This window comes from Anneissia japonica, unplaced genomic scaffold, assembly GCF_011630105.1.
Source record: "Anneissia japonica isolate Jap-2015-1 unplaced genomic scaffold, ASM1163010v1 scaffold3217_len398964_cov164, whole genome shotgun sequence".
In the NCBI taxonomy this organism is placed as follows: Eukaryota; Metazoa; Echinodermata; class Crinoidea; order Comatulida; family Comatulidae; genus Anneissia; species Anneissia japonica.
In genome coordinates this window covers 282,597-300,286 of record NW_022750884.1, presented here as the reverse complement: position 1 = coordinate 300,286, position 17,690 = coordinate 282,597, and the positions used below count along the sequence as shown (strand labels likewise).

The 17,690-nt window shown below is 35.0% G+C and overlaps 2 protein-coding genes across 3 annotated transcripts in view; one reads left to right on the top strand and one right to left on the bottom strand.

Moving 5' to 3' along the window:
* Window positions 1-6,828, bottom strand: part of LOC117121566 — a gene marked incomplete in the record, with an annotated part of 20,709 nt that extends 13,881 nt beyond the window's left edge. Inside the window, 6 exon segments of one of the 2 annotated variants that reach the window (XM_033266805.1) lie at window positions 7-27; window positions 1,009-1,084; window positions 1,342-1,410; window positions 2,014-2,087; window positions 2,559-2,600; window positions 6,699-6,828. In XM_033266805.1, coding sequence (XP_033122696.1) covers window positions 7-27; window positions 1,009-1,084; window positions 1,342-1,410; window positions 2,014-2,087; window positions 2,559-2,600; window positions 6,699-6,798 — 382 coding nt within the window. 2 annotated transcript variants of the gene reach the window in all.
* A 2,555-nt stretch (window positions 6,829-9,383) lies between these two features.
* LOC117121576 (S-formylglutathione hydrolase-like) lies at window positions 9,384-17,579 on the top strand. Its single transcript, XM_033266818.1, has 10 exons — window positions 9,384-9,519; window positions 10,831-10,909; window positions 11,429-11,517; window positions 12,366-12,464; window positions 12,791-12,915; window positions 13,732-13,796; window positions 14,645-14,699; window positions 15,110-15,208; window positions 15,577-15,744; window positions 16,735-17,579. Exons 1-10 carry the CDS (start codon window positions 9,432-9,434, stop codon window positions 16,813-16,815), a joined length of 948 nt encoding a protein of 315 aa, XP_033122709.1. The 5' UTR covers window positions 9,384-9,431; the 3' UTR covers window positions 16,816-17,579.
* The last annotated feature ends 111 nt before the right edge of the window (window positions 17,580-17,690 follow it).

The window sequence follows — 17,690 nt, the reverse complement described above, 5'->3', positions numbered from 1 at the left end:
ACTCACCCTCAAGCGACTCTCTCATGTCTGCAAGAAAAGGTATACATCAATGAAAATATCAAATATAGATTTTCATGTAATTATTAATATTACTTCAAAACAAAATAAATCAATTATAAAACAGTTTTTAGTACACTTAGTAGAAGTAGACTTCACAGAAAAATATTCCTGTCTATGGATGAGTCTTCATTAGAAAAATGAAAGGAATTTAGAAATTGTAGTACAAGCTAACAAAATATAGATTTGAAATTATACTCCAGCATGGGTCTAGGAACTTGCAAGTGCACATGAGCTTTTGTATATGTAAACATAGCACTCTGTTGGTGACATTATTTTGACCAAACAAATAACCAATTCCTTCCAATCAAGAGGATATAAAACATTTCATTTATACAGTAATACAGTACAATCACTGTTCACTATAAGATGGATTATCTACTTCAAATTTTGTTCAAAGTGCAGTCATAAATTAATTTACAAAATATTGTGTTTTGTTAAAGCTTATCGACTTTGACTGATAATTTGTGCTATTGTAATTTTGGGATATAGCCCATTGTGAGGTGGTCATGACTGATAGCGACCAATCAGTGCAATTGATGATAATTGATAGATGATTGATTATGACTATTAGTATGTGCTATGGGGTTGGTTTTAGGGCCTAGAGCATTTTATAAAGGTCGCTAATCATTAATAAAATCAATTATACCACTTACGGTATATCAACGAAAGTCTAATGGATCTTTCTGGAATGTCAATCAAACTTAACAACTGACCAATCAGAACACAGTTAGAAATAAGCACACACCACACAAACGCATGTGTTGCCAAACAAATGAAACACACTTGTTTTTTACACTGTCATTTTGTGGGACCTCAGCAACAATTATCCAAGGGGCGGGGCTTAGTGGAAAGGTCCATTATGGATACAGTAGTTTATGTGTCTTTGATAAAAAAACATACAATACATTAAGGAAACATTTAATAAATCAAACAGAGAAGCTACAGTACCATCTCCAGAAGGTTGACTATCATTCTCCTCATCATCACTGAACAGCTCATTTAATGGAACTGCCTCAAGATCTTTCTAAATAGTAAAAAAAAAAAAACAGAACAAATATAATTATTATAAAATCTACTACCTATTCCATGATTACTTCACAACAGAAGAATTATCACTAATTATAATTAAAAAGAAGTTCTGTTACAATTTTAAATGTTCTGCCTGTCAATAGTGACTAGGTAGAGTCAGGGGCAGGCTTATACTAAGGTTCAATGGGCTTATACAGTACTGGAGGATATAAGAAATATTTAATCAAATGTAATTATAAATCAATAAATTACCTCTGGAGTGCTGAGGAGGAAGGCTTGACCTTTCTGCAACAAGTCCACAAATAAGAGGATACTGAAGGCCTAGAAGAAAGTAAATACAAGCCACATAATGATATGGACATTATCAAGTGAAAAAAAATTACTACCCACAGTAGTTAATCAATCATTCAACCAACGATGTACTAGAGCTGGAGATGACTGAAAACGGCAGGAAAATTATGAAAATTACAACTGAAAAAACATTTCTCTTTCTTAGCAGACTTTTTATAAAACTCCTTAAGGTCATTGTATGATGCAGCCCGACGCGATTTGTTGTCATGTCAAGCTTGCGTGAGCTAACAACAGGTCTGCATTGGTTACAGTCGCATCATAGAATATTAAAACATATTTAATATTCTCACAACGACCTAAATCGTGTCAGGCCGCATCATACTGTACAACACTATCTGAGTTGGCCTTTAGTGATTACCAGCCAACAATTTTGTAATTAAAAATTAAAATATGTACATAAAAAATTATTAATGCATTTTTAATGAATGAAAAATACTTTCTCCTGAATTTTTAACTGTACTGTATTTGTACATCTGACGCACAATATCATCTTGATACATAGTAGAAGCCCGCTCGCTATGTTGTGGTTCATAGTGTTAGCAATTTAAATTTACTATTTACTGTACTGCTTACCTGCATTACATAATCAACCAAAAATGATGTCAGAAATGGTGTAAAGCCTGACTGCCAAGCAGTGACTGGTAATCCTGGATGTGGAAAGCATAAATGTTTATAAAAGTTATTAAATTTTATCCCACTGAATGTAACTGGCCTAATACTGCAATGTTTGTAAATGACATTAGGTTGTACTACAGATTTTGATTTGTACAAATTAGTCACTGTGTTGCAGACTTTATGCATTGTCAAAAATTTCCCACAAAAATCTAATTCTTTTAAACTAATTAATGCCGCAGTCATTATCATATCATCATGATGATCACCAACATCACCATGCTCATTATCATCACCATGCTCATTATCATCACCATGCTCATTATCATCACCATCCACCTTATCATCACACCATCCTCATCATCATCTCCACCATCCTCATTAACAGTATCATCATCACTATCATCATCATCATCATCCTCATTATCATCATCATCATTATTATCAAAATCATCATAATCAATTTTTTGAATTTATGTTTGAGAATAATAAATTTAGATACAAACCTAACACTCCTGTTCCCAATATGGAAGCAATGGTTACAAAATCTGCAATGAACAAAAATACATCATACTGTAATAAATGAGCGAGTTCCCAAAGATAGAAGCCACGTTTTTGTGATTATTAGTGATGACACAATCCAGCCTTAACACGAGACAAATTTTGGTTAAATTGGGGAATATTAATACTGTATATACAGTATCTAATCCTAAAAGAGAGTATACTTTACAGTACCTAACTAGCGAAACCAAATATTCAGCATACAAAATTTGGGGAATCATGGGAGGAAATTTACAGTATTTACACATTAAAATGTGTAAGGACCTCTTATGGAACTCTCCTGGTAGCCCTTGAAGTTCCATATCCTCTCTCTCTGTGATTGTTATGACTAAAAACAAAAGTTGAATTTTTACATTTTCAATGTCTTATTTCAATTAAAATATGTGCAACATTTGTTCATACAATAAACACAAGTCATTGTTGAAAATAATTTTTTTAATCTCTAAAGTTTGTATATCAATCAAAGACACCAAATGCAAACCAGTATTATTAAAAAAGAAAATCATTTGAACTTTATTGATAAATCAAGTAACGAATGTGACTGTCTTTTCTATGACTGTATGACCCAAAAGCAAGGTCAATTTCTCATTTTAATGTTACCAAACATCTTTCTCAGCTAAAGTTTATTTCACCACATACAAAAATTTGAGTCTTTGGTTAAAGCAAGGGTGGGCATAAAAATGGGTCAGAGGGTCAAAGTGCATTTTGGATTTAATACCGAGGGGCTGCACCCAAACTTTGATGTTTCCAGTGCGCTTCCAAAAACTTTCAATCACTGCTTTTATACTGCTTTATGCTCAGTTTTAATATTAATTTTTACAGATGATCGGTGTCAGGCCGTAAAAAACAAGGTACTTTCTAGCTAAAGATGGTTGGCGGGCCGAAAACATACTGTAGGGTTTGTAATTCATTTTTTCGGGCGGCCCAAAAAAAAATCACCCGCACTTTGGCCACCTGTTGGTAAAGGATGTACAGTACAGTTGGCAGATCTAGGAGTGGGGAAAGTAGCACTCGCCCTCGCCTTGTCAGCAGCGATAAAAATTCTTTTTAACTGAAAAATTAGTATAGGAAGATATTGGCTAAAAGTCTTGAGCTTCCATGGGGCATAACCAAACCATTCTTTCACACTACTTCCTCGATTGATGCTTCCTTTAGGGCCTATCCCATGCACACATGTCTATGGCTACTTTCACCACACTGTGAATTATGGCGTGCATGGGGAATATCCCTGGCGCAAAAATTTTGGCCTACAAATCGGTCCACGTTTCAAAAAAAGGGGTTGATTTCTGCACAAATTTTGGAGAGATTTAGGCATTAGCATGTTAACTAACTATACAACTAATGCATTATACGATTCAGCGCATTTTCAGTGCAAATTTGAATTAGTACTTAATGTAGGCCTATCCTTGGCATAAATAAAATACACATCATGGTAGCCAACAAATGAATCTCATGAAAAGTGTGAAAAGGGACTATGCTCCAGACTGTAAAATAAGGCACGCACAGTGAATACTGTATATCATCCGTGCAAAAATCGGGCCTGGAAATCTGTTCGTGCATATGATTTAAAATAAGGGCTGGTTTCCACACAGATTATGCCGAAAATTAAGACTTGACCTAATCTCTAATTATATAACCGATGTATAATGCATTACTAATACTATAATTATGATTCTGCATACCTATTTTCCTAACAATTTTTCGCAGCAAATTTCAGCTAGTTTTTTATGCAGTCCATCATCCGAAGTATTAAAATACTTTAGAGTACAGCCTATATGAAATAGTCTTCATAGTAATTAACATGCAATATGACTAGTGTCCTAGCCTACTGTCTGCAGTATGCCCATGGATAGAACATTATCATTACTATAGCCTAGGTAGGTATGTTAAAAATCGTGACATCACACTTCCTAGCTTTGGTCACTAATGGTGGGCTTGTACTGCTGGGTCAGGGTGATACGTTTTTAAAAATCTATGCATTTTTTCATTGGATACTGCTGATGTCATACATCAACATGCAGATTAAAGTTCAAAGAAGGGTTACAAATTTTTTTGTATTCATCCATCTTTTATTTACAGTTTGATTGACGTCTAAACTTTATACTCGATTAAAATCCACTTTTTTGAGCAGAAGGAAAATTGTTTAACTGTTGGTTAATTACATGATTGTAATTTTGAGTATGAAGAAAATTTATCGTTTGGAAAGTAGTTTTTTAGGCTTGGGAGACTGTTGCGTATTCACTACTGAGATGCTGGTGGTGGGATTGGCGTTGGGTGAAGGTAGTAAGGTAGGTGAAGGTGGTGGGGTGTGGGTAGGGAGAGAGGAATTAGGCAGTGGGGAGGGGAAAGGTAGTGGGGATGAGGAGGTATTATGATTTGGATTTGGCAATTAATGCAATTTGTACCACTGTAATAGTGTATTGTATCTTACTGTAAATACAGGGTTTAAGATAAATAAGGTAGTGGGGTCTGAGGTCTGGGGGAGGGGATGGGGATAAGTTGAAGTGTAGTTTAGTGAGGGTATGTATAATAATAACAACTCATTACTGTATGTAAAAATTATAATATTATAATAATTTGTACAGTACTTAATATATCTGCACCAGGGGGGAGGGGAGGGGAAGGGTTGTGTTGGATGGTATGAGAATGCTTCTAGTAGTTAAGGGTAGAAGTGCTAATGCTACACAAAATCTGTGTAAGGAAATAATAGTCCTAAAGATATATTAGAAATAAAGTTTTAATTTAATTTGAGTTTTTTTCTATAATGTCAAAAGGTCACATTGTTTACATAATCCATAGACCTATAAACTATATCATAATATTTCCGAAAAAATAAAATATTTAAAAAAATCATAGAAAATTAACCAGTAGAACGATTTCTATAAATTAAAGATAAACTTTGTTTTAACGTTTGAATGTTGTAGAATCTTTGACATAAGTTTCATTTAAATCCAAACAAGATGATTTTTTTCTTAACAGGCCTACAGTAGGCCTACCTAGCCTAGGCCTATTCTTCAGGCCTAGCGCCAATAATGGGGGTGGGGTGAAGCGAATTGAGTCTCACTTGGCTGGGGGCCAGTGGGCCGTCTAGGGCACCCGGTGGGGTGGAAACCACGGGTAGTTGATGAATTATGGCGAATTTCTATTACTTATTTGATAGGCATCAAGTTACTATAATATGACTTTATGTAGGCTATGCTTTCTAATGTTGAAATCAGTTTCCAAAATCAAAACATTTTGAATAAAACAAGAAACAAAGAGTACGCAATGTAACCATCTAATTTATTTTCAAATCCTCATTCTTGAAAGCGAAATTCTATATTTTGGAAATTTTGCACGAAATCTGTCAACCACGCTGTCATGGTCGAGGTTGCTTCACCTATCACGATGTATTCCAACCATCATGAGGCTATCTAAATGAGCATTTGTAATAACATAATGCAAATTATTTTTAATTAGGCTCATTGAATTATTATTATATTATTATTATTATTGTTATTGTTGTTTAATATTGTTGTTGTTTAAAATTGTTGTTTTTGTTGTTTTGATGAAAAGTTAACACAAACAATATGGTGTCTAAACGAATATTACATGTAAATATTTTTTTTATTTGTTTGTTCCCTGAGAAAATGTATCATCTTCCCCAACGGGGGGGGGGGGGCTATGCTTCCCCGAAGGGGGAGTGGGTTGCTATTGTCCCCCAGCCCCCTCTGGCACCACCACTGCTTAATTAATGATTTGATGGCAAAGTAAAATTCATATTTTAACCACGTTTTCATGGCAACCTGATGATGATAGGCTGTGACACAGAATCAATCGGTGTGATGCCTAGCCTAGTCAGGACTAGGGAGGGTAGCCTAGCCCACTGATGTGGTGTGTAAAATCAGTGGTCTTAGTCTAGTTCTTGGCTACCTAGCCCAGCGGCCTTAGCCGGTTTGGAGACCCAACCAAGAGGCACTAGTGACTAGCTAGGGGCCTAGTAGTAGTAGTAGATAGTATTAAATAGGCCTACAGGCCCTAGTAGTAGGCCTAGGACTTCAGGCCTGTCTTAAAACAAGTTAAATATTTAAACAAAGTTTACTTACAACACTGAACATATACCCAGATATTTTTCCATGAATGAACATATTTCTTTGGTTCCAAATTTCCCTCGTTTTCACTATTTTCGTGTTTTTTGTAACCCATTCTGCCGACCGACCCTAATTCAGCAACTGACCTTACTTGAACCATGACCCCTAGGGTCGTATTAATGTACAAGGAGTTCGCGCGTACGTACGTCGTGACAACGTAAGTGTATACGTTAAATCATTATTTTTTATTATTCAATTATCATCACACCAATCAAAGTCATCCTACTTAGGGCCTACACCATAGGCCTACTAGATAGGTTTTTTAGGCCTGTGTAAAGAAATAAAAAATCATAAATTAGGTTTATATTACTATAATTTAATTTTGATTAAATAAAGTAATTTCCTTTTCTCCATTTCATTACTTTATTCTTTAATTTTCCTTTATTTTATTTTTTTCCATTTATATCATTTCATCCTTTCTTAATTTCAACCTTTGTTTGTTTTTTCTTTCGTGTTTCTTTATCTTTTCTTTTCATGTCTTTTTTATGCTTTCTTTGTTAATTATTAATTGACTTTTTTTTTATACTGATAAACTTATGTTTTGTCTCCGATTGAAAATAATAAATTTGTCAACGCGTCGTATCAATCCACAAACCTTTTACCAAGATTCAAACGAATATTGATAGTAAAACAACGAAGAGAAGCAATATAATCAATGTCAACTCGATTTACAAAAATATAAGCCTACATACCGACCGGACTTACATCACAACTGGCCGTTTCAATCAATCTGCCAAGTATGGTGTATGGTGTTTTAGAGACATAATTATAGGTAGTCACTGATTGTTCTATAAATTGTTGTTAATATTATATACTTTATCAGAGACTCGTGAAATTCCCAACCTAAACGATAAATTTATGATTTTTGTTTTCAATATCTTTTGAATATGTTTTCGAATATGTTATACAGGGGCGGATCTGGGTCCTCCCCTGGGAAAATTTTGATTCTTAGATGACGGGAAATGAGCTTTCCCGACCCGAAGTGTCTTTTAATGACTTTTAAGTACAAAATTCAATGTTTTATGCCCTCTTGAAAACGGTCATGTAAATTTTTCTCATTCTTATTACCGTATTAATGCGGCCTACTACTAGATAGGTTTTTTAGGCCTGTGTAAAGAAATAAAAAATCATAAATTAGGTTTATATTACTATAATTTAATTTTGATTAAATAAAGTAATTTCCTTTTCTCCATTTCATTACTTTATTCTTTAATTTTCCTTTATTTTATTTTTTTCCATTTATATCATTTCATCCTTTCTTAATTTCAACCTTTGTTTGTTTTTTCTTTCGTGTATCTTTTCTTTTCATGTCTTTTTTATGCTTTCTTTGTTAATTATTAATTGACTTTTTTTTTCAATACTGATAAACTTATGTTTTGTCTCCGATTGAAAATAATACATTTGTCAATGCGTCGTATCAATCCACAAACCTTTTACCAAGATTCAAACGAATATTGATAGTAAAACAACGAAGAGAAGCAATATAATCAATGTCAACTCGATTTACAAAAATATAAGCCTACATACCGACCGGACTTACATCACAACTGGCCGTCTCAGTCAATCTGGCAAGTATGGTGTATGGTGTTTTAGAGACATAATTATAGGTAGTTACTGATTGTTCTATAAATTGTTGTTAATATTATATACTTTATCAGAGACTCGTGAAATTCCCAACCTAAACGATAAATTTATTATTTTTGTTTTCAATATCTTTTGAATATGTTTTCGAATATGTTATACAGGGGCGGATCTGGGTCTGAAAATTTTGATTCTTAGATGACGGGAAATGAGCTTTCCCGACCCAAAGTGTCTTTTAATTACTTTTAAGTACAAAATTCAATGTTTTATGCCCTCTTGAAAACGGTCAGGTAAATTTTTCTCATTCTTATTACCGTATTAATGCGGCCTAGTGTGCCGGTATATAGGTCTTAAAGAAAACACAAATGAGGAGTTGAAAGGCCTACGTACTATTCTATTTTCCATGAATCGATGAACCCGAACCCGATGCGGGGGTCCTCCCCCGGGAAAATTTTGATTACTAGATGGCGGAAAACGAGCTTTCCCGACTTCTGAGGGGTTTTTTTTAATGACCTTTAAATTCCNNAAAAAAAAAAAAAAAAAAAAAAAAAAATCAGCTCACGGGTTCTGAAAAAAGTAGGAGTCTCGACATAAGTTTTTAATTTTTGTTTTGTTTTTGTTTTTGCCCAAGTATTGGGGGTGGGGGGATTAGGACTTAGATTTTTTATTTATTTTTTTATTTCATAAATCTTGGTTCCATAAAACCATGGTTCGCTCCGGAGGATATATTGATCATGTACAACCATGGAGGCAGTAGCGGATCTAGGATTTAGTATGGGGGCTGGGGTTGGGGGAGGGTGAATAATGTGATTTGCGAAGCACCAAGCGCGGGCGGGGGTGGTTTTGGCCCCCAACTACCCCCTTAAAATATTTGGGGACGTGTCTTAGAAAAAAAAAAAAACCAAGTGTTTTCCTCTGGAGCCTGCTTTATTAAAAGTTTAACATCATCGACCCAACAGAAATTATGACGCCCGCCATATGGGTACAGACCACAGAGCTATTAATCATTATATCTATGGCTCTGTATGGGTAAAGAGAACAGCGCCACCACTATAATACAATTGTAGGCCTCTGTCCCTTTTCTTGCTACATCTCGGTCTTCAGTGGATGCTACGAATTTGCTTCCCGTTTGCTACAGTCAGGCAGCAAACCAGCTACTTTTCTGAACGTTACTACCATCGCATAATTAGAAGAGGTAGTATAGCAACTATTGTAATAATTGGTGCATTCTAAACATATCCAGTAGCAATACTGAGGTCAGAGGAACGAGGCGTCGGTATGCCAGGCTAGGCTTGGCTAGTTGTAGTCAACTCGTACCCCGTCGTACGCAACTACCTTTTTTTGTGTGTGTAGCACACCACGTGGAGTTACTGATTGATACATTTTCGATTATAGTAGGCCTTCAGTACATACTACTACCAATATACTACTAGTGCAGCCTAGGAATAATAGCATACGCAAGTATTCTAAGCCTAGGTTAGATATACAGTATTTACCTAGCTTGGCAATATTTCTTCAGTGAGGGTCGCGTGTAATTGCCACACTTTGCCACACTTCTTGTTTGGCTGCCCTGGATTCCCGGGGCCCAGATTTTGGCTGACCTGTGACATCACCACCATCTCATGGTCAATCGTTGATTAAATGTGCTCATCTCTGTTCTGTGTATGCATTTTAATTTATGCTAATGTTATAAATAACTTACAATAATTTTTTAGTTTACTTTTACAGTAGCTCATAAAGATATTTAAAAATTAAATTATTTTCATGCAATTTTCTTTAGAGATATATTTTCTATTCCTATTTATATGCGGGTGCTCGTCATCGCTTGTTCAGCGCTCCCGTTGTTAAGTTTGTTCCGTTGCACAAACTGTATTTTAGCCTATGCTTTTAAACCATTGTAGTCAAGGGCGAAAACAGGCATAGCGTTCACGATTGCAGTGCTGCACGCGCGTCTTTTAATAACTCACTGAAAGTTTGTGTCTGTTCTTGAAAACGAAAAATCCATTTTGCTTATATTTGTGCAGTATGGCTAATTAGCGTAATTATTTAAATGGTGTAGTTGCGCTCTTTGTGAAAAGGTAAAGTTTGATGTACATAATCAAAATGTCAAAGAAAAACATATTGAAGAAATATGATTTTTGAAGTTTGTGTCTCTTCGTGAAAATGGTGACAATCTGGCCGAGCCGAGTGGATAGGCCTAGTATTCCCTATTGTACTACACTACCATCTCTACAAATACTAATACTCTCTAGTCATACAGCCTAGATTTTGATGGTTTGAATAGGTAACATGTTTTTCCTGCCAAAAATAATTCCCCTCCCGATTTCACAGTTTGGCGACCTTTCTATGGGATGACCCTAGATTTTAGAAATTTAGGTTGGTTGAGCTCGAGAGCAACAAAATGTTTTGGCCTTTTTATATTATTATATTTCTACTTTTTTTTTATTTGGTGCATATACAGTATGTTTGTTGATGTACTTATGTGCATATGATTTTTTGAATACAGTTTTAACGATGACTAACATAGAAGAAAAAAGCAAGAACAAGGCCTTCGGTGGTTGGCAGAAGGTTTTCACTCATGACAGGTAACTGTTTGTTATTTAAAATTGGGTTTGTTACTAATTTTAAGTTTAATTCTATGTGTACTATCTTCTTTTAAGAATGAATTTTAGACATACCCTACTATACTGTAAAATAGGCCTGCCTGGTGAATGGTATCCGCATAAAAATAATTTAGGGTTATAAAAACGGTCCATGCATTTTGAAAATATGGGGTGATTTTCATACAAATTTTTGCAGAAGAATTGGCGTTGGCCTATGTTTAAATATAAAACCATGCAGTTTAGATAATTCTATGAACCTATTGATTTTCCACACAAATTTTAGTTTTCAATGTGTCTCCCACGCAAATATGATATATAATGTGGGGCATGTTGGGAATGTGTAAGAAGCCACAAGAACTATTATGGGGCGCTGTCGTTTTCTCAGATTTGTATCACATAATTCTTGATAGTGTCATGGATTAAAAGGAATTATATTAAATTTCCGATAACAATCTAATGTAATGATGTTCATTGTTAATTCCTTCATTTATTATTTTTCAGCAAGGAAGTCCAGTGTAAGATGACCTTTGGCATCTACTTGCCACCTCAGGCAGAAACAGAGAAATGTCCAGTTCTCTATTATCTCTCTGGTACTCAACACGTCATTATTTTCTTATTTTAAAATCCACATTGCAACTATGTTGAACATTATCTATGCAATCAATGGTGTATCAAGGAGTCTTAAAAATTGGGAGAGAGGAGCCTAATGGGGTGTGAGGGTGAAGTGAGTGCTGGATGAATAAGTGCGGGTGCTAGCTTGCAAAATAAGGTGATTTTTAATGTCAGGCTCTGGAGGAAAAACATTTTTTGATATGTTGTAGAACTGATTTTTCTAAGACAGAAAAAAGTTGTTTGACGAAAAACTGTTGAACGGTGAACGAGATACAGATTTTTGAATATTTAAAAACTGGGGGAAAAAGGGGCGTAACCGCCCATTTTTACACCTTTTTTTCTTCCTGAGCCTGACTTTAACTACTTGAGCAAAATTTGTTTGCCTCAAAGATTTTCAGTGGTTTGGAGGAGGGGGTGACTTGGAGAGCAAGCTTTTTTGGAGATGGTGTGTCCTTCAGCATCTCCTAGATACACCACTGCCTGTATGAATCTAAATTTAATCACTGATTGATTTAATAATTGAATGTACCTGGGTTTCGAAGTTTCCTGCAAATTGCAGCAGTCAGGACGGTCTCCTGCTCCATAATATTTGCAAGTTTTACTTAGGGCCAATGGGTAACACCATGCACAGCATAATAATAAGATATGTAAGAAAGCGTATTTAACTAGACTTCCCAGAAATAACTTCATCCATCTCAAGACCCCTGATCTACAATGGTTACAGAGAGCCTGAAACTTGCCAATGCTTTATATCAATTTTTCTGGTGGTTGTCTCCATTTCATCTATTTTCTATGTTGCTGACAATACCCTGTTCTGTCTTTTCAGGTCTCACCTGCACTGAGCAGAACTTTGTTGGGAAAGGTGGCGCTCAAAAGTATGCATCTGAACATGGCATCATCGTTGTTGCTCCGGATACAAGTCCTCGTAAGTACAGTAATACCCTGCCAATAATACATACTATTCTATTATTATTCTCCTAATGATGATTGAAGCTGCTCATCTGAAACATCGAGACACTCTCTCAATGAGCATTATTTTTCCGAACTATCTACATTGGTGTACTGAAAGCATTTGTGATTGTTATTTCGCAAATCTTCAAACAATATTTTTTTAAATGAATACAAGTGCAATGGTTAAAAATTAAAGCGTAACTATAGATCACTGTATACTAGGTGCAGTAAATACTTTAGGATTGATTAAATTATATTCTTTTTTTTATGTTATAATAAATGTCTTATTTTTTTATTCAGGTGGATGTAATATTGAGGGCGAGGATGATGCATATGATTTTGGCTCCGGTGCTGGGTTCTACTTAAATGCAACTGAAGAAAAATGGAAGACAAATTATCGCATGTACTCTTATATCACAGATGAGGTTTGATTCAATTTTATTTATATCAATGAAAAATTTTCCCTTTTTTGGTCTGAGTCATTGCCAACTGGGTGATTGGCCTGTTTGAAATAATGATAATAATAATAATAATAATAATAATAATAATAATAATAATAATAATAATAATACCCAAATATTTATATAGCGCCAATTCCAACGAATGATCAAAGGCACTGTGCGTTATTACCCCTGTTCACTGGATAACATTCAATGGCAAACCAGCACAAAGTGCAACCTTCTCAACTACCTGGGAAGTATACCTAGTCGTGCGCTACTTGTTTAGCGCACCAAACTACAGGTAGTACATTCACTGCCACAACATCCTATCATTTACCCATTTATACTCCTGGGTAGAGGGAGACAAACGTAAGTAAAGTGCCTTGCCCAAGGACATAAGTCACTTGCACAGCGAGAGCTTCGAAACCCCTGACCTTAAAGGTTGGGAGTGCAAGCCAATGCAGCAACTGCTTCTAATGGACTTGAGCACTTACTCCCCTCCCCACTAGCTACCTCTTTATTGTATTAGAAGTGATGTTTTGCCCTACCTGATGTGTTATCGTACCGAATACTCAGTACACTACGTCCTCAGATACTTTTGAAAAAAAATTGCACAAGTGATTTGGGTGTAGTTTTCTTATTAACAAATTTTGTATGATTGTTACCTTCCATGCTAAAAGATATTTATTTTGTTTATAATGAGTATTTATAATTAATAGCATAATTCCATCCTTTAAATGGGTGGTATATTTACTGTTGTATGAAAAATGTGAAGAAAGCATTTTTAATCTTGTATTGCAGCTTCCAGCAGTTGTCAATGGTAACTTCCCTGTTCAGGCAGATAAGATGTCCATATTTGGTCATAGGTAAGGGAATTAATGTAAACATGTATTTCAGACCCAATTCTGCAACATATTGCTAATTTTGTGTATATTGTGGTAATACATAGCCCAGTAACTTTTAGTAAATAAGGTGGACAGAGAATATATGGACTTGTGAACCAGCTACAATCAGCTTACCATTCTGGAACACTGCCAACTGAGCTAAACTGCCCTACTTAGAAATGGTTGTTCCCATAGCAGTACTTTGCAATAAAAGGGCCTGGATACAATGTTCCAAAAAGCCACAAACTGTGAATTTAGAATGGAGTAATTTATGTTTGGTTATGTATAGATATTGACGAGTGTCATAAAATTATTATTCCATATAATTTAATGATTTAATTTCATATTTCTCAACTAAGGTGCTGCAATGTGTAAGGTGGGGTGATGGTTCAACATCGGAGTTTTGCAATTAAATTTATGCTTGCAAAGCTTGTAATTATTATTTGTGAGCTGAATTTTGTGATATTTATATTTGTTGTGATGTCACTATTCAATGAGATCCTTCTAAATTGTTAGTAATTTTTAATGTATTTTTATATCTATTTACATAAATATTTTATATGTATTTTAACCTGTTGGTGGCGGTTGATATCACTGTTGGTTAGTACGAAATAAAATAAATAAAAAAATAAATAAATGGATCATGTTATACAGTATATTTATCTTTGCACAAGGTTTTGATTCTCTAGGCTTTTTGCGGCCGCTATGACAATGTGGTTGCTTGTTGTCTTGCAACCACGCTGTTCCTTCCTACCATTTTTCGGTATATTGCACCCACAAAAAATACTACATGCCTGTATGCCAGTTTTATTCATTTTTTTCCCATGTAGCATGGGTGGACATGGTGCTCTCATTTGCAGTCTCAAAAATCCAGGATTATACAAGGTGAGATAAAGCATGGCGCCAAAAGCAATTGAATTGCCGATTGAGTTATTGTGATTGCACTTCTTAATATGTAGTCTGAATGCTCAATCTCAGTTCCTCCCTCTGGATCCCTATTATTAACAGAGATCCTAGGCAGTCCCTTGATTCAGACCCAGTGTTTGACCTGTTGGAACCTTGTTGGTAAATATCTACAACTCCACTGCAATGCAGGAATTTGAAATAGAGGGGTCCCAGTGAGAGACTTTCCCAGATAGAGGGTATATACAATGATAAAAATGTTTTTCATTCTACAGTTTACTAGTGAAAACTGTTGAAACTTAATTAGTATTACTTTTGTTTTATTTGTGCATTGTGTATGCAAAATACAATAATAATAATAATAGTAATATAACATTTGTATTTCTCGCCAGTCTGTGTCTGCCTTTGCACCTATATGTAACCCCATCCAGTGCCCCTGGGGTAAGAAAGCTTTCTCGGGCTACCTCGGCTCAAATGAAGAAACATGGAAGGTAAGTGAAAGTATCGCATTACATTCATTAAAAAATTGCATCAGCAGACTGGTACAAGGGAGAGGATCACAAATATGTGAGTCTCCCAGGAAAATGTGTGCATATGCAGACGACGTAGATGACGCGTGGCTATGCACACTCGTGTTTTTGTCGGGGATGTTGAACCCTCGTCTAACAAATCCTGGTGCCACCACTGCAGATTAACATTTAGCAATTATCTTTTTATTTTTTATGTAAATCGTTATAATAAATTTATCACTTAAATTTATTGCACTTCCAGCTGTAAAATTGCATATACATAAGCGCAACTTCTTTACATTATTAGCTAAATAAATTCACAATTATTAATATTACCATTATCTTTTCAGGAGTACGATGCTTGTGAGCTTGTGAAGAAATATGACGGCCCACCGCTAAACATCTACATTGACCAAGGAAAAGCCGACAACTTCTTGACCCAATCGCAGTTGCTGCCTGACCACTTCATAACAGCTTGCACCGAAAGCAAAATGCCGGTACAGCTTAATATGAGAGAGGTATAGAAGTTGTTAATTGTATCTTGGCAGCATACTGCATGTTTGTTTATTTCGTGAGAGTTAGGCAAGGTCTGCGAGATTTTTCAGTGTAATATTAATTAGTCTGGTCGATAATACTGTATTCCTAGGGATTAATTTTCTATAAAAATTACTATTTTATTATTAATTTAAACAGGGAGCCCTGTCATTTGACACCACAATGAGGTCGTCAAACTAAAAATATTTGTTTTATTTGTTCCAATAATTGCTAATAAATGTGGCAGAGATAAGTCAAACAAGTCACTCCTCCCAAAAATCAATTTTAGTTATTAATATAGTAAACTGAAATAAGAAATGGTGAAAGAATCATTTGAATCCGATGTTTTGTTGTGAAGTTACAGCTGTTTAAACAACAGTATTTGAGAAATCAGCCTTCAAATTTTACGATTTTGAGGAATTCTCAGGCAGAGACCATCACCAAATCATTGGTGATGTAATAACATAGAATAAAGTATAGATATATAAGGGTTAGTTTAGTACAATAAAATAGATTTTGAAAATTTTGACATTTCAGCATGTTTTGGCCATTATCTCAGAAAGAAGATTTGCGACGAGTGACTGGTTTGGCTTGTCTTTGCCACAAATACCGTGGTCTTACTCTAAAGCACAATTTTGGGCCATCCTGAACCATAAAATCTCCCCATGTACCCCACCAGGGATTTTATTCCCGCAATGTGACATTAGGCAGCCCTTGTTGGCACATTTCTGGAGCCATCACTGCCCATGCATTTAAATATCCTTTAGCCACTTTACTGTGGTCCATACTATAGGCAAGTAAAAGAGAAAGAATTATAAATGAGACATCATAGTAACTTGCTATTGTAAATTTATTCAACTGAGGTAGTAGCATAAAATATACCATTTATTCTGTGATTTCTAATATTCCTTTCTAAATATATTCAAGTGAAATTCGATTTATAAATTACTTTTCATTTGTTTTTGTTTTTGCAGGATTATGATCACAGTTACTTCTTCATCTCAACATTCATCGAGGATCACATTAAGCATCACGCAAAGTACTTGAAGGATTAAAATCATCATCAATGGTTACATTTATATATCTGGCTTATCTAAACAATAAATTCAAATTCAACATCTCTGCCCTATTATAAGAAATAATTGGGCATATACCTGGATTTGCAACATTGATGGCAGCGCCAAGACAAACAGCCCCGTGGACAGCCATCTTGACATCTAAACAATGATTACTTTGGATTGGATTATCCAAGCCTATTTTATACAACTTAATTTTATATTTGTTATCTCTTGTCCACAGATACATAAATATGTGGTATGTATCAGCGTTTTGCAAACTTTTACACTGACAACCCAGTTTTGAAATTCAGACATGAATCATGAAACACTGACCACATAATGCTTAATTCAGAACTAGCCCAAGTGCACCATTTTGGGACTGGATTTTAAAAATTTAGATTACAGTAAAATATGTAAACAATGCATCAACAATGTTGATTTTAGCCCCATTTTGGAGATTTCTGTCAAAGCCCCGCAATCCACTGGTGGGCCATAATCCACAGTTTGCAGAACAATTGGTGTATACAGTATATGGTAGATTAATACAAAATGCTAGTACAGAATTTTAATGTTTTCAAGAAAACATCTAGCCATAAAAAAAAGTACATGGGTTAAAAGTTTTATACTAATATTTTACTGTATATTAGTACACAAAATGCTTCTGATTTCTCAGAAATTATTTTATTTAAAAACAAATCTTTTAAATCTGATTTGACAGAATGAGGCAAACATGATGTCATTAAATGATATGTGTAAAGCAACTGTTTACTGTTTTTTTAATTGCACTCATAGTAAATTAAGACATTCTGTCTGGTGAAATCTGGGAAAATAGTACAGTATATGTTACACTTCTATGCCGCCGTTATATTGCA

What these genes read in the sequence shown, in the direction of transcription:
- LOC117121576 (XM_033266818.1), top strand. Translation starts at nt 9,432, where the DNA reads ATGCTACGAATTTGCTTCCCGTTTGCTACAGTCAGGCAGCAAACCAGC. An exon ending in TGCTCCGGATACAAGTCCTC is followed by an intron (nt 12,465 to 12,790) that starts GTAAGTACAGTA and finishes TTTTTTATTCAG; the next exon opens with GTGGATGTAATATTGAGGGC. An exon ending in CAAATGAAGAAACATGGAAG is followed by an intron (nt 15,209 to 15,576) that starts GTAAGTGAAAGT and finishes TTATCTTTTCAG; the next exon opens with GAGTACGATGCTTGTGAGCT.